The sequence below is a fragment of the Corvus hawaiiensis genome, chromosome 1, assembly GCF_020740725.1.
Source record: "Corvus hawaiiensis isolate bCorHaw1 chromosome 1, bCorHaw1.pri.cur, whole genome shotgun sequence".
In the NCBI taxonomy this organism is placed as follows: domain Eukaryota; kingdom Metazoa; phylum Chordata; class Aves; order Passeriformes; family Corvidae; genus Corvus; species Corvus hawaiiensis.
The window spans coordinates 42186427-42211885 of record NC_063213.1 but is presented as its reverse complement, the minus strand read 5'-3'; the positions used below and the strand labels follow the sequence as shown (position 1 = coordinate 42211885).

The window sequence follows — 25459 nt, the reverse complement described above, 5'->3', positions numbered from 1 at the left end:
CCTCTTTTCTCCAATGTCCCATCCAATCCTATTCCTCTGAAAGGAGGGTTAACACAATGAGAAGAGCAGATAACACCACTTCCCTGAAAGCCCCTAACTTGGTGGTTGACCACGTAAAAGCAAGAATGTGTCTACCCCATCAGTTTTCATGATCACGAAACATGACAGCAGAGGTGTAAAATGCAACAGCAGCACAGAGACGGAAGATAAACAGCAACACAAAAGCTCAAGGAAGGAAACTCTGCAGTTTGGATAAATCACCTGGATTTCCTACCTGCAGACTAGTAAAAATTCAGGATTTAGATGTAAAAGAGAAGTTGTAAAAGATTAAACATTTTCTCTTACCAGTGTGCAAAAAAATTACTGCATAGATTTAAGGAAATTGCCATCTCAAGAGCTGTTGTAGGAAACTACATTCAACTACTGAATGAGGTTGAAAAAGAAGAATAAAATGTGGGAAATAAATGTTCCTTTTTAGTGCATATTTCATAATATGCGTAACATAACCTCAACAATCAAATTGTTATTCAATCTAAAGTAATAATAAGTGCTGAATTAAGGGATTTGCTTTTTGAAATTAGCAAGGGGGGAAAAAAGGATGCTCAATTCTGATACTTTCTGCTCCTTTTTTCCATGTACTCAATGTCCTTGTTGACACTACAATAAAATTTTACTTCAGTGAAATTTCAGTGAAAAAAAAGTAGTTGTATTCAGGTTTAGTTTAAAAGATAGTACATAAAACATACTAAATTGGATAGTCTTTGGTCTGGGTTATGAATTTAGAGAGCTAGATGAATAAACTACCACCAAATGCCTCACTGCCTCCTATGTTTCAAAAGAATAATGGTTCAGAAATCAGTTTTTAAAGTGTAAGGAATTCTATTAATTTTGTGACATTGCTCACCTCCTTTATTATTTTCCCACTTGTTCTCTAATGTATTGTAGGAAGTATTGCAGAGGAAAGCAGTTTTAGGTTTTGTCCTAACCATGCCTCATTCACTCACGATGATTCAGCAATTTACACAAAAGAATGCACAGAAGAAATTCTGGTTTACATAAAATTTTAGAAACGTCAGCTTTCTCACTGGTGCTGCTATACATTTGCATCCACAGTTATTTTTCCATTCTGTCAGTAGGAATGTGAGTTTTGCTCCTGCTGGACAGAATAAACAACGTCCCACAAGAGGTCACCTCTTCCCACAGTGTCCAGGCTGGTTTTATGAGAAGTGGTAGAGTGTCAGCAGACCTGATAGGAACTGCATCTTGCCCTCTTTTAATCCCAAAACATACTCAAAATCTCCACTGACTTTCTTGTCACCTTTCCACCGCAAGCATGAGAGCAGAAAGGCAAAAAAAGCACCAGTAAGAAGAATATTTTATAGGCTATACTGAGGAAAGTGTGAGAAGTCTTTTTAAGAGACGTAAAAGGCAATTATTAGGAGGAAGTTACACAGAAAATTGTGTTGCTCCCAAGCACATACAGTTCAGCAACAGAAGTGCTGATGTCTCACTATGTCCTGTTAAGTCATCACAAACCAATGTACCAAGTAATGACAAAAGAAACATTGGGTTCACATCACTTTTGTGGCTGCACAGTTGGCTGTTCTGAGGTTGTTCTGCCCCAGGAAGGAACCACATGGGTATCACACAGTACAGCTGCCAAGCAGACAGATAGATAAAGCAACTAACAAAACTTTTCGGAGTATAGCTGGTTATTCAAATACAGTCCAGATACCAACAGAGCAGCAAAGAAACACTGCTTTTAACCCCACAGTGCACATTATTTACTGATTATATATTTGCAGATGTTAACAGGCTTTGTGCATAAGCAACTTACCTTATGAAATCAGGCAGAGATCTTCAAACATAGTAAATGTTCTGATATTCACATCCAACAGACAGAAGCTACTTCACACAGCTGGAAGATGATGACTGTAGCATGACAACTCTAATTACACAGCTAATGCAGCTGAACCCTACCTCTGTTCAGCAGTCCATTGCAAATTATTTTGGAACAACACGTGGGCTTTTGTTTCGTATGAATCAATCTTCCATTTCTACATCCCCTCGTGATAAAGAACACACAAACCTATCCTGCTGTGTGGGAATAATTTGGAGATGAAACAAAATGAGAAAACACAACTCCGATATGTTCCCCAACCTTTCCACATATGATAGTTCCAAGTGAGCACCCAACATTGCAAAGGCATATACAACTGAGAGTACAGTTCATGAAACACTGTATTTAGAAATTAAGTTTCCTTGTGCATAGTACAGATATTTCACTCATATGTCATGAGACATAATAAGTAACTATGATGACAAAACCTTAGAAGATAATGCATAAAGCAGAACATTTACATAGTTTTAATTTACAGCAGAATTTAGTCTCTAGAATTATTGTGTCACTAACCTGGACATAAAGCATAGCAGCTGTCTTCTGTGACAATCAGACTTCCACACAAGAAATACCATTCTCTTAAAGTATTCTTCTGACATACATTGAGAAAACAATGCTGTGCATGTTTAACAGTCACACCAATAACCTTCAAAAAGCACCACCTGCATGTACATGATAAACTGCAATGGTCAAGTCATAACATGTTTAGTCATGGTTATATGTCACTTGAGCTTGGTGGGGTGTCACCAACACAACAATAATTTGCTCAAAAAATGCTGCCCATATTTCAGATATACAAGTTATGACAAAACCTATTATTGTGAAAGAACTCTCCTGTTCTGATTTTTATTCGACTTAGAAAAGGCATCTCAAACAGCATCTCTGTTCAAGATGCGGGGAAGATGGTTACTCAAATATTCAGTTCTAATTCAGTTCTAACTTCTAGCAAGAAATATTTAATACTGGTCTCTCTAATTTATAACATTCAGTTGAAGAGAAATGAACTTGGTGATATAGGAAAAATCCCTTCCTTATACTTTACACTACATTATTCTCTCAGTGGATTGCTACTTTTGACGATATTCAGAGATCTGCCAGATTTGAAAATCTTAAAGTTTCACATAACCCCCCAAAATAAATGCACTTTGAAACAAAGACCTAGATAGTCAATCAGCTATTTTCTCACTACACACAGCTACACGCAACATAGAATACTTTTAAGGAGGAAATAAGAAATACACTGCTATACTGCTAGTTTGAGCCTCTCCAGAATATAAATGTTGAACCGTGATTGAAGCTCTTTGATACTAATTTCAACATTGCTTAATCACTAATTCTTTATTTATCATGGATTAAAGTGGAAAAATGAACTGCAGAAAAAAACTTTCTATCATTAGCAAAATTGTTGTGCTAATAATAACAATAACAATTTCTTCTTAACCAAAGATAGCAATAAATTAGACTGTGCTTATTTGGTTTTATAAAGAATGCATTTGTGGATAACCATATTGCACCTTTAATCAATTAGGAAATCAATCTTTCTTTATGAATTTCCACAGCTCCTACTAATGGTAGTAGCATTTTTTTCTAAGTCTTCTGAACTCTGAACATTGCCAAATGCTGCAGTCCTGCCTGCCACTTAAATAAAAAATTAATTGTATTGATGAATTTTATGGAGGTGTTATTTGTTTTATTGTTGTGTTTTACAGAAGTGAGCAACACCTCATACACAGACAAGCACTCACATCCAACATACCTCAGAAACCTATCAATGTTATTCCCCACTCTTAAAGCGGGAACAATGCAGAGACTATTAAAATAATAATATGAAGTTCTATCTAAGGATTATTGTTTTGCCTATCCTTCTGCAGGTGGGGCAGGAAGCAACTCAAGCTACAAAATAGTAAGCAACATGTGTGATCTGGAGAAAGAAAATCTGAAAGTCCTAAGTACATCATATTAACACAATTATTTCTCTGACATGGTGCACAGAAACAGATAGAACAATCCAGTACAACCCTATACATGGTACAGCAAAGTTGAGTACTACCTGTTATGAAATTGAGAAAATTGTAACATGATAATTTTTCTTTTTCTTGTCGGGGGCTATCATTTTCCTCTATTATCTAATCTGCCTTAGTACAAAAAAAAACCACAAATGTGTTTTTCTTTGAGGATCACAATTCACTCTGATTATAAAAGAGTATGTCACCTACTACAAAATGCTCTGCCCAAAACTGTCAATGAAAACAATTAAAGCCAAAATAAGTTTTGTTCCACCTCTGTTTGACTTCAGCCATGACCTTTAAACAAACATATGCTAGCTGTGGTTTGAACCTGGAGTAAGCAAGCTAAAGTGAAATGAGTTTGGGAACGTATTTCTGTGTAATGTACTTGTTTCAATTTATTTCACAACCACCTTACATTCATTAAAAGCAAACACGCCCCTAACAAGGATAACCTTTCTAGTAGACTGTGAAGTACAGCATATCACTGATTATGCTGAAAATCATCAAAATGCAAATGAAAAGAGAAAGAATCTGAATCAACATCATTATGTAAACGAAATATAAAATGAAAACTCTGGTAATAACACAGATGGTATATGTTTAGCTATTTGCCAGATGCTCATGCTAGGGATGACCTCCAGCACTCTGAAGTCACCAAGAGCCTTTGCTTTAACTTCAAAGCATTTGTTGTCTGAATAAAACAAAGTTTAGATTAATATATATCGACAAAATGCACAGTGCTGCAATTCTCAGATCAAAATATGGCAAAGGTTTATATATTATAATGCTTACCATTATCACTTTTGAGATTTCCATTGCTGAGCTGTTTTAACCTCTTCTGATGGGATTTGCCATTGTAGTGGATTTGTGCCTGAGCAGCAGAGTTTAGCTGAATGTTACAAACATTACACAAAGTGAAATTGGTGTGTTTCTTTTCTCTCTCCTTCTTTTCTTCAGTGCCATCAGGTGCTAATTCTTTCTCACCTTCCTGGTCTGGGAGAGATGTGAAATCTGAATTGTATGACTGGCTATCAACTGGTAAATCGGGGCTCCAGGGCTTCTTCATATTTTCTGAGAAGAAAAAAAACATATGAGAGAAGATTGATGAGAACACAAAATAATACAAACAAAACAGCAACATCTGCAAACCAGTAAAAGGCAGAAAATAATTTTTTGCATTTTATATTTTAACATTGTATTTTGCTTTCATATGCACTCATATGTTTTGCTTTCTGTTCAAGATTTTCAGTTCTGCTACGTAACTTGACTAACTCCACAGTCAAGTGCCCAAAGCTGAGCCTGTCAGATGTGGATGCAGCACCTCTGTGATAAATTATCAAAGAAAAGGTAAAAACACTGCAGGAGCTGAGAAAAAAATGTGAGAGAAAACAGCCCTTCAGCCAATGGAAAAAAAGGGGGAGAAGGTATAATGAACAGAAGAAAAAGTACCTGTCTTGTATAGTAGCTCAATAAGCTTAAATGCACAGACCTTACCCTTGAGTTTATTAAACACTTAGCAACTCCAGACATCCTCTCTCCACTTCCTGTGATTGCTTTCAAGCCCAAGTCTAATAACTTCATAACTTTCTCATTTAGAGTAGTTCAAAGACAAATAAACATGTTATTAGTTTCTTATCTTAACCACACAGGATTACAATTGAAGGATAGTAAACTTAGATTCAGCTAATATCAAACAGCAACAACTACAGAAATGAGAAGATAATCCCATCTGCAGAACTTCAAGTGAAACCGGTGTAACTGTGAGCTTCCACGATTTAAAAGGGAGCAGAAATGGCACAGGTGAAGAAATGCTCTGAGCACTGCAAACCTAATTTACTATTCAAGGAATGCAAAATGTTATACCAACTTAGCATTTTGATGAGACCTTTACATACCATATAAATCTTTAAAGTGCTTGTTCCCCCAGACTTAGTGAATAAATGAAGGTCTAGACAAAGAATGTAATCTATACTTTGAGTGACAAAATTACTGCAGCCTTAAATACGATGACACTATTTGGTCTCTAATTGACAAATCAATCAACCTAGAGACAAAAAAAGATTATTACAGTGACACAAGAAAATGGGTCTTTAATGGCAGATCCAGAAAAGTTTCAGTGTCTAAATAAACAATCCTAAACAAGCCTCCAGACTTGGGTCTGATTGCAACATAATACTGCAAATCGTTCTTCAGATAGCTTCAGATGTCTTAAATTTCATCAGCTTAACTTTTTGCCAGACCTCCCAAGGATTTAAAGACATTTTTTGTCTTCCAGTCAAATCACAAAGACAAATTTATCTAAAGATGAAAATCTAAAATCTATCTCAAATATTCAAATCAGTTTTAATCTCAGTTTTCAGATTTTCTTGCTATCTAACTAGCATTGTGTTCTTTTATGCTAACTAAACCCCATTTCATTTAAGAATGTACAGACCCAGGTCTGAGAGGACCTCCGCACTTGCTGTAGATTTTAACCTCACTCAACTATTTCTGTCATTATTTTATCAGCTTCTGTGTACAGTCAACTCTTATCTAGGATTGTAGCTGTTGAAAGCAAGAGATGAGAAAGAAGGCTAAACAATTCACTCCAAAGCAAAATTACAGAGAGAAAAAACAATCAGCATAAAAGTAGTTACTTATTAAAGCAAGGCTATTATACCAACAGTGATGATAGGAACTTTTACCTACAAATCACAAATGTCCCGAAAGACATTATGAGACTGTAGAATCTTTCAATAGCAGACCTATAGCATATTTCTCCTAATGGGAGGAGGAGGTTTCTCTGAGGAAGCAGCATAAACCTATCAACCTCTCAGCCCTTCTGGAGTTTGCTGGAGATACTGTTCACTTCAAAGATTCATCTGCCTAAAATAATTTTAAATTAGTAAATTCAGTCTTTAATCAAAGCAGTACATAAACATATATACGTAATCTATTGCATTGAAGGCATTCCCCACTAGAGAGCAGTATGAATTTAAAATTACAAGAACAATATATCCCTAGACCTATAGTGCTAGCCATATAGGCATAAGAATACTATAACAAAACAGATTTTTCAACAAAGATATAAAACTTTGTAAGCAGATATAATCTAGTAAATTCAACATTGCACGCTATGTGTACGCATCTCATTCCTTTTGAAATATTTCCACACATAAGCTGGCAGCCTAATAAAGTGTATTAGCATGTTAATATATCCTTCTAATATTTCAATCAAAACAGTCTAATCCATGAAAGTCTTATTTTTGGCATATAGAATCTGTCTTGCATTCTAATCTCGTTCCAGAAAACAAAATTAGGGAATGCACACTCAATAACGGCACAATAAACTAATAAGGGAAATTCCGCCTTGGGAATAACTGATTTGTGCATCTACCATGTGCTTCCATTAGAAAAGCATGTGATGTCATTAGAGCTGCAAAATACTTTTGTGTATGTCCACGTTACTCTCAAATCTGGAGGAAGGGCATCATTTATAACTGGAGTTTAGGTAACAACTAGGAAAACAGAAGTTTCAGAAATATATATTACACTACAGTCCATCACCATTTTCTTTACAGATACACAGTGATTTATGAATATATAATGGCACTGCTAGAGGACTAAAGTGAAATATTAAACACCTGTGCAAACCACTTGCTGTAAAGCCAGCATTACTTAGCAGTACTCAGTATGTTGATTGGGCACAAAATGATTCATTAAAAAAAAAAAATCAAAAACAAGAAATTTTTTTTAAAAACAGAAGCAGTTTCTGATTAAAACATTCCGAGTCATTCTTACTCAATATTTCTTAATAGACAAGTAAATAAAGACGGCAAGTGATAAAAAAGAGGGAGATATTTGAGTATAATTTGCTGGCATACTTTTAAAATACAACTTACCACTCCAACTAGCATTTTTAAAGAAATGGGAAAAAAAATACATCAAGTTCATAAATTCGCATAAAGACCCACCAGTGTTTAAACCAACACACATGCAGCCTAATTCATGAAAGCAACAGGACTTCAGCTCATGCTTGCATCATTGCATACTTCCATCTTCTGGAGTAAAAATGTTTAGGCAGCAATTTTGATTGGTGAGAAAAAGAATGCTTAGCTGGTCCTATTGGAAAATTACATGGAATATGGTTAGAAGAGAACATTATAATCTTAATTTTGAAAGTAATTTTTAATTGTTATCAGTGTCTTATTGGTTTGATAATATGTGGATAGGCTTTAAATGAAAACCCTCTTTCCCTGACATCATATTACAGAGTTCATGTTGACTGTACTGGTTACATATCTTTTAAAGTCATCAGTTTTGCAGGTACCTATTTTTTCCCTGTAAAAGAAAGTTAGCTTCTCAATTTTAGGGGTCCTAATGAAGCCTGCAGAGCACTAGAAATGAGTGAACTAGGCAACCAAGATCCCAAAATTTCATGCCAATTTAAATAGCACTCTGGATAAATGCTTACATTTATTTTCCCTGGGGTTCTGAACTCAATTTTGGCTCAATGATGCTTACCAGTAAAACGAACTTTGCACGACATTATAGCTTTGTGAAGTAGAAAACTGTCCCATGTGGAAAACCAGCACAACTACAATTTGTGGTGTTTGCTGGCTTAGACAATGTAGCTACTTCCTGGGGATTTCTCTTCTTAAATGTGCTTGAAGGCACTGGATTAGAAATCTCATTCTTCCCTGAAACAACCCTTACCTTCTTAACTGCAAGCCAATGGCATACCTTCTATTCAAGAAAATTTGAAGGAAATTTTCCTCATTTGTACTACAATTAATTGTTCTATTTCCAGACCCTCTTATCAGCATAGAACTCTATCAATCACTGTGACTTTGGCTCTGTGCACATGATTCTCAAACACACTGGGTACATTCAAGAGGCCAACAGTACATGAATCCCAGAGACCACTGTGCACGTAAGTCAGCTGTATTAAATAGAGACCTCTTGCCACTGATGAATGACCAGTTCAGCCTGGAGAAGAGAAGGTTTCAGGGAAACCTTAGAGCAACGTTCCAGGAGCTGAAGGAGCTTACAAGGCTGAAGAAGGACTTTTCACAAGGGCCTGTAGTGATAGAACAAGGGGGAATGGCCTCAAACTGAAGGAGGATATGTTTAGATTAGGTATTAGGAAAAAAATTCCTTATTGTAAGTGTCGTGAGGCATTGGAACAGGTTGCCCAGAGAAGTAGTGCACTCCCCATCCCTGAGGGGTTCAAGGCCCAGCTGGATAGAGCTTTGCATAACTTGCCCTAGTGGATGGTTGCCTTCCTATGGCAGGATGGTTGGAACTGGGGGATCTTTAAGGTCCCTTCCAACCTAAATTGTTCTATGATTCTATACATCTTAAAGATCTCTTTGTTTACTTCCCAACAAGTTGCTACAATAAATACATTCCTGTAATAGCTGAAGGATAGAAAAGATGGACAGGAAATGAAGGACAAAAGTACACTAATTACAATATTCAGGAATTTCTAATACTTCTTTTCAAAACTGTGAAAGACATTTAAGTAGCAATCATCAAAGATGCAGATGTTTGCATCTCAGTTACTCATTCCCAGATTCTGCTCTATTCCTGGACACTTTAAATTTCACCAAGAAGGCCTATGAAAGGTCATCTCACTATGAAGCAGACTAAAGCATAAACTCAGGTGTTTTGTTCTCAGAAAAAAGTATTCCTCTTTATTTGCAGATGTCTGTGCTGTAGATCTCAAGTTAGATGGGATGAATCTTGCTCTGCCTGTGATAATGTCTCTCCAAACATTAAAAGGACTGAACTTTTGCAGGTAATAATAGTAATACTCGTTTTTGAGATATCAACATATAACAACAAATATTGAGAGACATCAGCTTCTTTCAAGAAACTGTTGTTAATGCAATGTTTAAAGAAAAAAAAAGAAAAAGAAAAAAAGAGAAAAAAAGAGAGAGATTGATCACTTATCAATATCCTCTCCTTAATCATCACCTCATCATTTTTCATGTATTTGGGGGATGTTACTGGCATGCTACACAAAAGCACCTCTGGTAATAACTGAAATCTTCATATCTTTTCAAACTTTATAAATTTGGTGCTATATCTTTCAGGTGATTGGACATCACCAGTTGATGAAAGTCACTGTAGCATGGTGCCTTTTGCATCAGCCTTTTAAGAATCTTTTTCACAATGTGAGTGAAGCTATGTGGCAGGACCATTCCCAAAACTGGTATCTCTGTGCTAAAGTCCTCTTATTTATCTGTTATGCTGAAACTCCTTGCTGCATTGGGTACTTGTGACGCCTTTACCAAAAAGCCAGTGAGTGCTAACTTGCCTTTGCAACCTTTAGTTGATCTCACTGAATAAAATGCTAGCTCTAGAAATTTATTCCTGAGAGAAGCCTAAAATGATCATACTGCCATCTATTTTAAACATAGATAGCAGGGGCAGAACAGCCTGGGGGAAGGATCAGGAATACAAAAATAAAATATCCTTGGCTTCTTCCAACCCCCATTATCACTGGATGATCCCAAGACTGTAGCCTTCCGGTTTTGGTCACGGTTGCACCTGCTCCCGGTTTAGAGCCCAGAGCAATTTAGGTCATGAATGACCTATTTTGCACATCGTGGCTGTGGCAGAACAAACACACAGCAAAAAGGACTAACCAGCAAAGCGGTGACAGGTCCCTCACGGTGAAAGCACTGCACCTGTGAACCACAGCTCCCTCCCAAATGACCTGAGTAACCTACAGGGTACGCTGCAGGACTCATCTGCTTTCTCTGGATGGATGGATGGATGGATGGATGAATGAACATCATTTCAGTGGAAGAGCTACTGTGGAATGGGACTCTACTGAGATCTGAAATGTTTTTAGAAACTAATTCATTTTTCAGGACCTCCTTTGTTCTGAGCCTTTCAGATTAAATTTAAATACAAAATAGCATATAATACAATAAAATTTGATGTGAAAATCTGGAAAATATATGCGCTAAGTAATTTTATGCTGTAGGAAGGCTTTTCTACTATGAGTTTTAGTGAGCAAGTATAATCACTTGCTTCTAAAAATCAAGGAAGAGTTTGTCAGGTCATACACCCAAGAGCTAAATTACTAGTCAGAGATAAAACTGTGGATAAAACTCAGTATCTCTTCTTGCTGTCTGCCTAATACAGCTCAGATCACATCACATTTGAAGCCAATATTTACCAAATTTTCTCTTTAAAAATTCCAGACAAAATAGAGTAAAACAGGCATCTTAGCAGGGGGGAAGAAAAGTCAGGGAGAGAACCATCTTATTTTCTTGTTTATTGTTTCTCTGTATCTTACCAGCTCCTCCCAGTCTGATCACTGCTGCTAGCTGCTACACCACTTCAATCATCCATGGGAATAATAAGAAGATCATAATCATCATCATCTCAGGTGCTTTTGTGAAGTCTAAGAGGAAAATAATCTCTTAAGCAAAACCTGCATCAAGCAAAGGAAATAAAGGCAGGTTTTCCTCACATGTTTATTCCTTGGGGGGAATGAGGCAAAATGAGATCGACATTATTTGTGATTGGAGGGCTTTATAATTTCATGTCTCTGTCCTAGGACTCCTCCCAAGAAATGCATCTCTGCAGACTGAGCCCTATAAGAATAGATACTTATCCATTTGAAACAGGCTCATTGTATATTTGTATACCTTAAGCAATAGCACAGAAAATAAAAGCCTGGGCTTTTGTTTTGCTTTGCCGGGAGAGCACTTAAATCTTTCAGGAAAGGCTGCATTTCAATACTGCAGCAAATGAACAAACCCCAGCCTATCTCCCATCACAGCCAATTCACCACGAGATTCTAAAGGAACTTTTAGATGGACTAAACAGAAAAAGTTCATCATTTCTTGGTTCAGCAGTTCCCTCGTGCCAGAAGCAACCAACAGACATCTCATAGTCTCAAAATATACTGCAGTCAGTTTTTTAATTGAGTTCTATAAAAAGAGCTAAGCACTAATCAACACCATATGTTATTCAATTAGCTAGTAATACATATCTATTTCTCAAGCCTGTGCTAACATAATGGAGCACTTTGGGTGGTTTGGAACTATTTAAAGGCCAAGTAATTAATTTGCAAACATCAGCTTCTAAAATCTGAGAAGCACTACTGTGATGACTTACAAGCCATGAAAACTCCCTCATTTGCTTTTTATTCAATCTGTTTTCAGAAATAGTCCTTGTGAAAACAAAGATTTCTGCATAAAATAGGGCCAGAAAAAGGCACGAGGTCAGCTATGTGTGTGGTACCCAGGTCCAGAGGGATTCTCTTCCCATGCAGGTAAAGTGAGCAGTTTGTGTTTTGTCACTTCCCTCTCCACGCAGTATACTGTGGTACAGACCTTGTACCTGAGGCAGTAATTAACATGACAAATGGTAGAGCTAGCAAAGCTATGTGAGCTCTGCCTACCAAGAAAATTTGTTGTTGTCAAGCAACCTGAAGTGCATTATTTTTTCCATATTCTTGATTTCCACATATGGAAATTGTGCTCGCAGCCTCGAAACTCCCATCAATGGCAGTCGGAATTGACTGAGCTCAAAAAGAAGGGACAGAAACATCCGACTGAAATTCAGGCTGCCTCTGCTAGACAAAACCTTGGGTTTAGCAATATTTCTGAGAAGGTAGGCAGTCAGTGCAGGTTTTAAAGGGAAGGGAAAAAATAAAATAGGGAATTAGAATCATGGAATCTTTTAGGTTGATATAGATCTTTAAGATGATTGAGTCCAACCGTTAAACCAGCACTGCCAAGTCCACCACTAAACCATGTCCCCAAGGGCCACATCCACACGTCTTTTGAATGCCCCCAGGAATGGCAACTCCATCACTTTCCTGGGCAGCCTGTTCAAGTGCTTGATAACCCTTTCGTTGAAAAAATTTTTCCTAATATCCAGTCTAAACCTCTGCTATCCACAGCTTGAGGATATCTCCTATCACCTGTTACTGGGGAGAAGAGGCCGACCCCCACCTGGCTACACCCTCTGCCAGGTATTGCAGAGAGCAATAACATCACCCTTCAGCCTCCTTTTCTCCACACTAAACAATCCCAGCTCCCTCAGCTGCTCCTCATGAGATTTATGCTCCAGACCCTTCACCAGCTTCATTGCCATTTTCCGGACTTGCTCCACCACCTCAATGTCCCTCTTGTAGTGAGTGCCCCAAAACTGAGCACAGGATTCAAGGTGTTGCCTCACCAGTGCCCAGTACAGGGGGGCAGTCACTGCCCTGGTCCTGCTGGCCACACTATTGCTGATACAACTCCCATATGTGAAATCAGCCTACAACCTGTCATCCAGATATCGTATGAGTGCCATTTTCCACCTTAAATATCTTTAGTTTTCCCAGTACCTAAATATCCAATCAAAACTTTATCTCAGCAGAAAGCAAGAGCATGAACAGCTGTTTGGGCATAACGAGCAACTCATTTTTGCAGACAAGTAAATTCCATTTTTAACACTCCAATACAATCACTAACTACCACTGTATCCAAGTAGGCAATTTTTAAAATTAAGTTTCAGTTAGTGTTTGTGACAAGTTGGCTGATAGGTTATCTCTTTGGATCCACAGTCACTTTTTTTTTCCCTTTTGTGATTAAGTATTTCATAAATAAGTATTTTGGCAATATGCTGATGAAATTACATCTACAAAATGAAACAGAAAAGTAATTAAAAAGGCAAGCCACATGAATAAGCTCTGTGGGAATTCTATTTAAAAAAATAAACAATAACCACTTTCCCAAAAAACCCCAAATATTGCAGAATAAAGAATAATAATTTTCACAAAGGCAGTTCAACCCCTGAAATCTTTGTTATGCACAAAAGAATACAGCCATTAGACACGAAATAAAATAAACAGGCAATAAATGTAGTAACAATGGGGAACAGGAAATTAAAGGCTACAAGCAAAGGATAACTAAAATTAAGATTTGTTTTCAATTCAGGAGAAACGTCAGAAATGTGAAGGTTTTCCTTTTTTTTTTTTTTAATCTAAGTAATTTTAGAAATTATTATTTCTTGTTATTTGAAAGATATTTCCAAAGATTTTCAGAGTTTTATGGTTTCAATTTTCAAACCTTCTGAGGTCCTAGTAAATAGCAATGTTTAGCACATACAAAAACATAAAAAACACAATCTCCCCCTCCTTTTTGCTATACTTGTGTTTTAGGGAACTGTTGCGTGGATATTTTTAAACAAAAGACCTTGAAAACACGGGAGCCATAGAAGACCAAAAGAGCACTTTTAGTGCTTTAATCAGTTACCCTTTGGAAGGTATTTCTAAATCAAACAAGAAGTTCTACTTTTGCCTTTCTCTAAATGCATTTCTAAAAACACCTCTGTTAAAAAAAAAATTTGAGGAATTAGATCTTATGTTTGAATATTATCATTTATACTTTCACAGCAGGAATCATTTTTTTCAGATTAGCTGCTCATTATAAAATATTCAGATAGCTCTGGCAGCATTTTCAAGTACAGGGATTTTTTTTTTTTTTTTTTTTTTTTTTTTTTTTTTTTTTTTATTATGTTATTGCTTCATTACACCCACTGGGACATTTAGTGTCGAATTTAATGGAGAGCAGATCATTTTCCAAGCAATGCAAACACATCAAGGTGAAAGTCTGTTGTGTTTGGAAAGGTTAGCAGATGTTTTTGCAAGTGCTTGTGAAAGTTATTGTTGTTTATCTTATTCTTGAACCTTTGGATTGTATTTTCTTTAAATACTGCATTCGGCACTGCATTCACGGTAATATGAACGTCATTTCTGCTAGTTTACAGCATGTGGGGTTTTTTGGGTAGCTTTTACAATTTTAGTTGAGAAGTACAAACATATTGTGTGGAACTTAAAAAGCATATTCTCTATCACGGCTTGACAGACAATGAATGCCTTTGCTATTGTCTCCAAGGCTGATATAATGTTTCTGCATGTCAACTATACATTTATCTGACTCTCTTCATCAATACTAGGGATCTAAAAATAATGTCTAGCAAATCAGACCATCCTGGACACATATCGGTAAAAAAGTCTGAAAGATGCATTGGTGGACGTGGACCTATTTATGTTTCCTCGGAATGACATAGTGTCCCAGAGCAGCAGCTAAAATCTTTTGCTACAGTCACACAAGGCCAACATAGAGCTTCGCTTATGCCACTGGGGAATTATTTTAACACAAGGACTATCTGTCTGTGTCACATTTCTAATAACCTTTTCATCACAGTACCCAGATGTAATCCATTTATAGAAACGCTTAGGCATCAAAAATAAAAATGTGCAAAAGGAATCTAATTACTGAATACAGAAAGTGGGATGATTTATTTTTTATTTGGGATAAATTCAGGTGATTCACTATTAGTGAATGTAAATATATTTTCAAGGCATGATTGCTATAATCCCACAGGGTGCCAACGTGTGTCCAGGAAAATGCATCATAAAATACCAGGACCTAAGAGGACATCCTGGGCAATGAGATATTTATTACACTAGCTTTTTCCTTGCATTACTTTCCCATGAGTGTAATTCACTCCTCTGTTGAATTGTGTGGAAAATCAAGGCAGGGCATATTAGGGAGAATTTGCTTATAAGGTACACATTTTTTATAAGATACACATATGAAAAAAACTTTTAAGCTAAGTGTAAGAGGAGGGTGTGAAATTTTTTCTGTAAGTGTTTCTTGATGCAAGATCTGTGAAATATGTAATATATTTGGAATTTGGACATGTATAGTTTGACAATAAAAGTATGGAAATGCAGGAAAACATGGACAAACTAGAGATCACAACCCCATACCTCCCCTCCAAAGCAGGAACTGCTGCTTCACTTTGCTTCTAAAAGTCAGCCCCTGTTTGAAATTAGTGACTGCCCAGCATAGTCCAGAAGTATCTTCCAAAACTTAAAACCTACCAGAGAGGCCAAGGAGCTTACTGAACACCTTAATCAGTGATGGTGCCTTACGAATGCTAAAATACAAAAAAGGCTTCTAAAATAGGAAAGATTTATCCAATATTGCAGAAATCTGTATATTTTTATACATCTTTTCCATGAAAAGTCGTCTTGGACCTCCACCTTATGGATTCTACCACCATGTTATTTTTTTTCTTAGGCTTTATATAGCATGCATTGCTAATAACTAAAAAGCATCAGTGCTTCTTTCTAAAACATCCTCCGATGATTGGATGTATTTCTGAAAAAGAATCATGGAAAGCATGGGAATACCACCACACACATACACAGAGAAAGTAAAGTAGCTGATGCATTCCAGCTTTCTGTGGGAGACCTTCACGGCAGCACTTCTCTGCAGCAAGTGCTCATAGTGAAGACTCTGAGCTGTTGCTTTTGGGAAGCCTGAGCACTTGGCTCAGCCACTGTGATCTGCAAAAACGACTGCTGCTGAGTGTGTAAAATCCTTCCAGCATGACTGCTGCTGGGTGTGTAAAATCCTCCTAGCTCTGCTGGCCATCTGCAAGGTCTCTCAACCTGCTGGGTAGGCTGAAAATGCTGAAAAGCTCTGAGAAGTCATTCATGGTAGAATTCAAAGCTTTGGAAGACCTATGAAGTTTCTTCCTTCAGGCATGCTGATTCCAATGAAGCAGCTTACAAACTCTATTATACATAGAACAAGTTTATAAAATCCCTGGGATTTGCTCAACTACTTATTTCTCCAGAATGATGGCTCAACTTTGCATTAAAACATTTGTTGGCAGCAGTCATTTAAGACTTCTGATACAATATTTATGACATTTCCAAGATTAACTCATTTTGAAAAATAACTTTATGGCAAAAGGTTAGAATACTTGACAAAATATTAAACTGTCCAATATTTCAAGGTTTTTTTCTCAGAATTACCTTCTTCAATTCACCTCAATCTAAAACACTGCAGGTCGCTGGACATGTACATCACTTTGATTTAAATGAACTTTTCAGAGAAGTTAGAGAAAAGTTAAATACAATGCTAGTAGTGACCTTTAGCTATTGACAGTTTTACAATGGGGTGCTCTTCCCACTAAAAACCCAGACATCTAACTGGATCAGTTTTCCTGGATTTGCAAGATAGATATATATATAGATATATATATATATACTCCTACAGAGATGCAAGTCAGGTTGACAGCCACTGAACTCTGTAGCATTACATTGGCATAAAACCGGTGCAAGAAAAGCAGAATCAGATCCCTATTTTCCTTTTAACTAAAGGAAATTCATAGTAATTTCAGCATCTCAGCAGTCACCATAATTTGTGCTGTTCTTGCTATGTACTATAGAAACTGTCACTTTTTAAATTTATGGTATCTTTTACAGCTTGGGTTAAAGAACACTTAAAGCACTTTCAGTGTTTTATATACCTCTACTCTCGAAGAATAGAAATGAGATTCCTTTATTAATTTAGATCCAGACTACCAGACTATTCACACTAGCAGTCTCGGAGAATTTTAATGGGATTACCGGCATGTGTAAGAATTTGTATGACAAAAATCAGAAAAGGGAAACTTTTAATGATTTAGAAGTACAAAGATTACAATAGCTAAAACTTCATTGTTGAGTGTATGACTCACAAAGCTACAATTCATTCAATTAATAGTCAACATATATGTGACCAATCAGAGAAGTCCTATAAGGTAATAAAAATCCAAACAATATCAAATTACTACTTCAATTGTAAACCTACATATTGTTTCTTCCCTGAAAAGCTTCTTTGATAGAAGAAAAATTATTGAATTATGAACAACCAAATTTAAAAAATTAATCTCTCAGTACGCATTCATTTACTTTTGCTTCATTTTAATGGCAAGCCATTTGAAATCCCTGTCACATTTTCATTTTATTTGTCACAGAGGCATATGAAGAGTGAACACTACATGTAAGCAAAGCCATCAAAACCACCGCCTAAAACCAAACAATTATACAAGTGACCTTTCCCTAAGCCACTGCACACAAGAGACTACTCCATCCTACCCCTCATTTACCTAGTTTAGAAAAAAAAAAATCATTATTTTACTTAGCACTATTTAAATCCAGCCAAATAATGCCATTTGTAATCAACTTTAACTGTCAGGAAGAAAATGGGAATGGCTTACCTTGCAGTATAGCAGTGTTATCCACTTCAGCATGCCTTGCTCCTACAGCACAAACACATCTGGAACCAACCCGCACTCACTGTCACCAACTGCTTCTCACAAATCACTCAGTTATTGATCACTACACTTATCACTCTTCATTGAACCTCATTCCACATTACTGATTTTTTGCTGCTTCAGCAAATTCTGAGACTTTCACTGCGAGGAGAATTCATACACAAACCAAAGCAGTGATAATTTATACTGGATACTACTTATTATATCAAGCCTTTCTGCAGGGGTCTGCATTTATTTAAGAATGAATCGAATGAAGTGATAATGGTTTTTCAAACTTCCTTGCACAAACTTAAACGTTAATGAGAAAAATGAGCAACAGCCTCTGAGCCCTACAGCCCAAGCAACACCAAGTCACTACATTTCAAATTCTGTTTTGTGCAAAAGTGTCGGGCTCCTGATTGCCAGATGATGGACGTGTGAATGTCACATGCCAGGCATGTGATTGGCATGTGAATAACACATGCCAGGCGTGTGCCTGACACATGTTTGCCATGTGCTTGCCACGTGCTGGACACCTGCATGCCATGTGATTGCCACCTGGTGTGTGCTTGATTACAGCCAAGTATCACAGCCAGTATCACAATCACCTACTAACAGGAGTTATGGTGGGAAACAAAGAAGCTACCACTCTCCCTGCTGTCACCACTTGAACCATCAAGAAAGAAGGTGGATGGGTCTCCTCTGGGGGCAAGCTGACTAGAAGCACAAGTGCCCCTGTGGAGAACTATCAAATGGAAGAGTGGCCAATACCCAAGGTTTGAGTAAGTTTCACAGTGGCACAATATTTTCTCACAACTGTGAACATAGTACAGGATTTTCTTCTCTTAAGAGAGCATTTTTCCAACAGTGGGATTAGCTGACAAATGATGCCCCAAGAGCCTTTTATCCTGCCTGCAGGAGCCTTCTGCTCACCACGGAGATAAAAACCAGCAACCTTGACAAAACGTACGACCAAACATGGCAAATTCTGTTATAAAAAAACATAACAAAACCAGGCTATTCCAACCCTGAGCTTTCCTCTCATTCTGACTTTGCAGAGTTCATCCTTCAGATATGAACTTTTGGGCTCCACTAATTTGCAGAAATAAGGAAGGAAGCAGAGGACCTGAAGGAAGCCACTTGCTCATGTTACCTACCTCCATAACCAGTCACAGTTCTGAGCATGTACCAAGAGCTTTCTGTTTTCACAATATGGAACAAGAACCCACTCTATTATCAGTTCATAAGTGAAGAATAAGAAAAAAAATTTTTAAAAAAAGGGGGGAGATATAGAGATAATAGAGATAGCTAGCTATATAGATAGATAAGTATATATATATTTGTAATGAAACTAAAGGAAATCCACTTTGATATTGTAGATGTTATCTTGGTAAGGGCTCTGGTGTCCATTTGAATAACAGTAACTGCGTAAATTGTTGGACATTGAGAACTTTAAACCACATTTCAGGATTATGCCAAGGAACAAACAGAAAGGAGAGCATCATAAGACTGACCTTCAGGAAACTCATGAAGTCAAAACTCATATTTTCTTGAGAGTCTCGTGGTTTGTTTCCCTGCAGATACTCATTTTGGTTCTGATTTCTTCTCTCTGAGCAGCTCTGCATTAAACTTGACCACAACATGCAGTCCACATTTTTCACAAAAGTAATGCCCTTAGCTATGCAACACACCAAACATCATTAGTTTCTCACATTTATTTTCACACTCACTTTCACCTTTGTTCCTCACTCTACCTTGACATCATGTGCACTAAGATGATTTGTTTGTCCCAACTTAATGTTGCTAATCACTTACATAAATCTTCCCAGAAAGTACTGCAAAGACAGCTATTTTCTCCTGTGTAAGGAGAACTTATTTCACGTGCACTCCCAGTTCCTCATCTGGAGCTGACTATTTACACTAAGCTGCAGAGCAGTCCTGTCCCATCATGCTTCCAATTACTCCAACAACAACTCCAACTGCTTCCATACTGTGAGACACAATCCTCCTCCTCCAAGCAGATTCACTACACAGAACTTTTCCCCACAGAAACTCTTCATCACACAAAGGTTCCTCCTTTAAAGATGAACAGTCTTGTTAAGACATATTCATAACCTTAAATTTTGTATCAGCACCAGAGGCACAAAAGAAGCAGCAGCAAAAGAATAGTCAGCTAAAATTGCATTATTATGAAGCCCAAAGACCTTTGCTATTGCAAAAGGTATTATTTTCTCAAAATAGACTGAAGGAGACACGCATCATATAAAAAAAGAAAATGGGTTGGAAAGACTGCCTACACACACAAGAGAAACCAAATGTTTCTGAATTTACAAATATTGAGGAAATAAATTAAATTAAATATTAGATTATAAGACCAAGATGTAGATAACATCTACATTTTAGCATTGGAAATAGCAGTAAAGTTGGGAAAATTAATAAATGCACTATTGTATTTTCTTTATTACCTGTAGGAATAAAAAATAAAAACACCTTGAAAAAAATATCTTACAGAAAAATACTCAGTGCTACCAGCAGTGACCTTGTTGAAAGACTTTTACTGTATCTGTAAATCTTTTACAATTCCTGTCTGCATCAGGACAAAAAAACTTCATTCTGTCATGCAGTTGCCAAGTGAAACTTGAATTCATGCTTTCAGGTCTCCTAACTTAGCACAGATTCAAACACTAATGGACAATTCCTCTTCTTTCTTTCCAACCTTCCTCTGCTCTGCTTCTCTTCCTTTTCTACACAACTTTATTTTTTCAGAGGTTATTGTAGTTTAAAAGAAAACTGAAAAATAAAACTTTTGTTGTTTGAATATCAGAGGGATATTTAGTAGCATCATATTGTCTAGCGTGAAGAGAGATTCAGCATTTTTCATAGCCTCTTGTTCCCTTCTGTTTGCTATTTAAAGAGGAAATACATTAGAAGACTATTCGATTTCCTGCCACTTGAGAATTCAGTAGGAAAAAATACCACAAATAGCCCAGAGAAATGGCAGAGATAATTTCATGATCATTGTAATCTAGTGCTTTCTATCTAGGAAGAACAAAAAAATCATAGGAATGCCCCAAAGACAAAAGGGAAGTGCTTATATAATGGCTAATGTTTGTTTGAATTTTGGATATAATATTTTAGAAATTGGAAGTATGACACAGAAGGAAACTCTTCCGAAAAGGTGATTTACTCGTCAGTTTCTGTGGTCTTTCCCAAGAAACTGCTGAATAATTGCTATGACTAGTATTATTCTGTACAGTGTCTGTATCTGCTGAAGAGAAATTTTTTAGGTCATTAATAAAGCTTTGACTAGATGGTTGTATTTTTTGTACCATCTCCTCTAAAGGTATAAGATTTTCAAAATTATGCCCCAACTGTGCCTAAAAACAAAAGACCTGCAATTAGCATACACTGTTGATTGTTTTAGTCTAACATATATGGGTATCTCTGCAATTTTTAAAAAAAAAAAAAATCACTGTATAATAATCAAAGTACTATTCAATCATAAAAACATCATTACATAAGGGAAACATGCAAGTACTTGTCAGTAGTCACATGGACTTTCAAAAAAAATCATGTCACTGTTGGCCATTTTGTGGCATGAAGTCCAGCCATTATAAATGTGAAATTACCAGATTAAGACATTTATCCAAATGTATTCACACAATACAATGCGTCTTCTAAATCTGATAGAGACTTGAAATCCATATATTGCTACTCTACTGTGTGCTTAAGCACAATCCTCTGCACTGCTGGGAGTATACTTTGTTCTTTAACTTATTCAATTAATTAGCCAATATTTGTTTACTGCTTTGAGCTGAGTGCTGTTACCAAAAGAAGGCGGGACAGATTTTGGCAGGCTGCGGGTAGATGTATCTTTTTAGACATTTAAGAATTATCCAACAACTGAGAAGTCGGTTGCATTTGAGTTATAGATTGAGTACAGGTACTTTGCAGGAAATGGTCTTCCATGAGAATTATGGTTCAAAATTTAAAAACTAATTAATTTATTTCTTCTAGACTCTTTCCCTGGATTTCTTTTTTTACTAGTTAAATTCAGGAAAATATTGTATAGTGTTTAGGATGGACTGAAACTGACTCTGAATTCTTACAATGTTCTTAAACCTACTGAGGGACAACTAATTTGTCCTGGCAAGCATAGAAAATGTAGAAAACCTAAATGGTCTGCACATGGACCAAAATTAAGATCAGGATTTTGTTAGCTCCAGCAGCCCTATGAAAAAGGCAATCCTGGAATTAAAAAAAAAAAAAACCCAGTGCCCAGAGAGACTAACCAAAACTCCTGCTGGAACAAATCAGTGGCTGGCGCGATCTGTGGCGCCCATGCGTGTCAGTCCTTCCCCACCATGCACCACTGCTGCCCCGGGCAGGAACTGAGTGAGGACTGGTTAGTGGATGAATCATTCCCTGACCATTCAGTCATTTCCATGGTGCACTGAACTCCAGTTACAATGCTGTCAATGTCATCTACCAAAGACCAACACACGCTCCCACGCATACATAGATAGCAAAAACAATGCCATCAGGAGCTTCCCCAGTCTGAATTACTTTAGGCCTTCAATAGAAAGAAAGTTACTTTTATAAATGAATGCTTATTGTTTGTACTCTAGATTGAAGAAAGTTGAAGTTGAAGAAAGAAGTTGAATTAGGCTCACGTTGATTTTATTTATACGCAGTATTTCCAGTGTGTGTTGTCTGAACTCTGCATAAATCAATACCACCACTGAATGCATGATCTTGTACAAAAATAGCATCTCTGCTCACTCCTAGAGAAACTGTTTCAAATACTGTTACTTGACAGAAGAGGATGACATGCAGGTTTCCTTGCACAGGCATAAAGCCCAAATCTGCTGGGAGAGGGTGAGAAGAGAGGCGCATGGATTTACAGCAGCAAGTGGATAGTCTGACATGCCAGCATCCTAACTCTTCGATTTTTAGAACAGAAATACAGCTCATAAGCAAGGACTGAGGAACAAAGGCACTTTTTCAACAGCTCACCACCTACAAAAGTTTATGTAATTCTTCACCTAGAATTCAGTAACCAAATTTTACTGGGTATGTGAAAATCTACAATCAGATCGCAGGGGAAAAGCCCAGAACTAGTAAACATCAACCCTCTTCAGAAATTGAAACTCAGGACTTCAGGGTCCACCATGTATTTATCTTTAATTTCCATGGGTTCACATCCTCAGAGATTTTATTTGATTTGCATATTTTTTTTCCATTAAAAACATAAAAGAGAAGATAAGGAGAGCCTATTAAATTCAGTCCAGTTCATGAACTTTGTTAAACTTGTGCTTGCCTTGTTTCATGTTGAAATGAAATTAACTTGGTCTAATATTTCATTATCAAAGTCCTTAATAAACTTCCTCTGAATCCAGTAATTTGATTTAAAACATATTAAATCCACACTATTGGCTGTCAAAAAGAAACAAAAGAATTTTAAAGCATGTTGTTCAGATGTTAGAGACATCCATCATAACCTTAGTAAACATCAAATCTTCTATGTCAACAACAGCGATCAGAACATTCATTTTATGCACCTCCATGATCACAAAGAGTATTCTAGCAGGAAGTTTCAAGGACAGATATTTCATTCTCTGCCTTGGCATTGTAGATTTAAGGATCACAACAAGTAAGGGGCCCTTTTCTGCCCTTTTAGAAGGCATTTCCACTATTTACCAACCAATCAAAAAAGCAAGAATGGTTCTTCTCTCAAATCATAAATGAAATCGTATTAAATCTGTGACAAAAGCAAACTATAAAAATAAAGAGAAAATTTCTAAACTTTGGGAATATTTAACTGTGAATCACAGTATAATCCTGCAGCTGTAGATGGGACATGAGCTCTCCTGCAACTAAGAGTTTGTTTGGTTGTTTCATTCAAGTTTCCTACTGCAAATTTTTGCCGCAAATAATATGGTTACTTGAGACATAGGTCTGGGCTGTATTGTTCCTCTTTCTGGAAATTATTCACAGTTCTTCTTTTTGAGAGAATATGAAGTGATATTAAAGTGGGAATAGCGATCCACAGAGTACAGTACTAGCCATGTTCCCATAAAACACATTCACATAAGGAGTATAAAATTTGTACTAGCACAATACTTCCTGAAGTGTGCTACACCCCACACCTTTTTGGGAAAACTGGTGATTGCATGTAACATTTAATCAAAGATCCACTCGACTGTAAAACATCAATTTCTCTTCAATTTTCCACTTAGCAATTCAAAAACTCTTTTGAATGTCGATGCTGGCAATTTTTGTGCTGGCTACAACTTGGTTGAAATTTTAAAAAAAAAAAAAATCATTAGCATGTTAATAACTTAGTGCCTCTAAGGAATATTTAGTTATATTCCTCAAAGGAATATCCTCCATCAGAAAAAAAAAAAAAAAAATCTTCTTTTTCAGCCCTATTCTTAAGTACAAAGTAATTATAATTTACCACAATTTCCTAGTTTCCTTCATTTCAATTTGTTGAGAAGGATTTCTCAATGGGCACCATGCAGTACTGTCATAGCTCTAAGGAGAGCAGCTCACTGGGAAATGTTCACACCCATTAAGGTGTAGAAAGGAAAGCTGAGAACATACACATGCAAATAAGAAAGTGGAAATTTTCTAAACAGAACTGTAAGAAAAAGTTGCATGGGCAAAATTAAGTTCCCTGTAATAAAATACAGGTAGGTAGGTGTCGTTAAGCTTTCAGAATTTATAGTATATTATAATCAAATCAGATTATTCATCAAATTTCATGCAGAATCTCAGGCTTTTTTCAACCCTAGCAGAATTTAAGACATGAAGAGAAAGAAAACTTACGTCTATATTTTTGTACAAAACAATTTTTGTTCACAGACACATTCGCATGGGCGCCACTTGTCACAAAAAAATGAAAGGCACGTCCGTAATCAAGGTTTTGTTATTACCCAGGTTTGCTATTTTCTGGTATTAAGAAATGCATCACCAAGACCATATCTAAAGGAAGAAAGTGGATATTTAGGATTAATAATGGTGGTTTCAGTGTCTGTTGTTTCATTTGAAGGAACTACATAAAAATGTAGAATTTTGTACAAAACTTCTAACAAGGCAGATTTTAATGTATTGCTTTTTTTTTTTTTTTTTTATCCTAATGAAAGATTTTTTAGTAATTTGCAGGTCTTCTGCATTCACACGTTTTCTGGAACAGAAACAAGGTGTTCAAATGACACTTTCAGTGACATGGACAAGGTTCAACCTGTCACTATGTTTAGGGAGCAGTGTACTGCATCTGTTTCAGCAGAGAATTCATAAATTTAGCTAATATTTGGAGTAGAAAATACTCAGACGCCAGCTGAAGTTGCCCACATTCTTCATGACTTTACCCAATGGTATGTTCCTGTATTCACGCAATTTGTGCAGTTTACATAACATGCACCAGTCATGGAGTTTGGACTCACCCTAGTAC

The 25459-nt window shown here is 36.7% G+C and overlaps 1 protein-coding gene across 3 annotated transcripts in view; it reads right to left on the bottom strand.

The window, feature by feature from the left end:
• The window catches only part of ZNF385D (zinc finger protein 385D), a 427739-nt gene that overhangs the window by 335164 nt on the left and 67116 nt on the right, over window positions 1–25459 (bottom strand). For all 3 annotated transcript variants that reach the window (XM_048302099.1, XM_048302081.1, XM_048302090.1), the window contains exon 2: window positions 4702–4980. In XM_048302099.1, the coding sequence (XP_048158056.1) occupies window positions 4702–4975 (274 nt within the window). In that variant the 5' untranslated portion in view covers window positions 4976–4980. The remainder of the gene's footprint in view (window positions 1–4701; window positions 4981–25459) is intronic.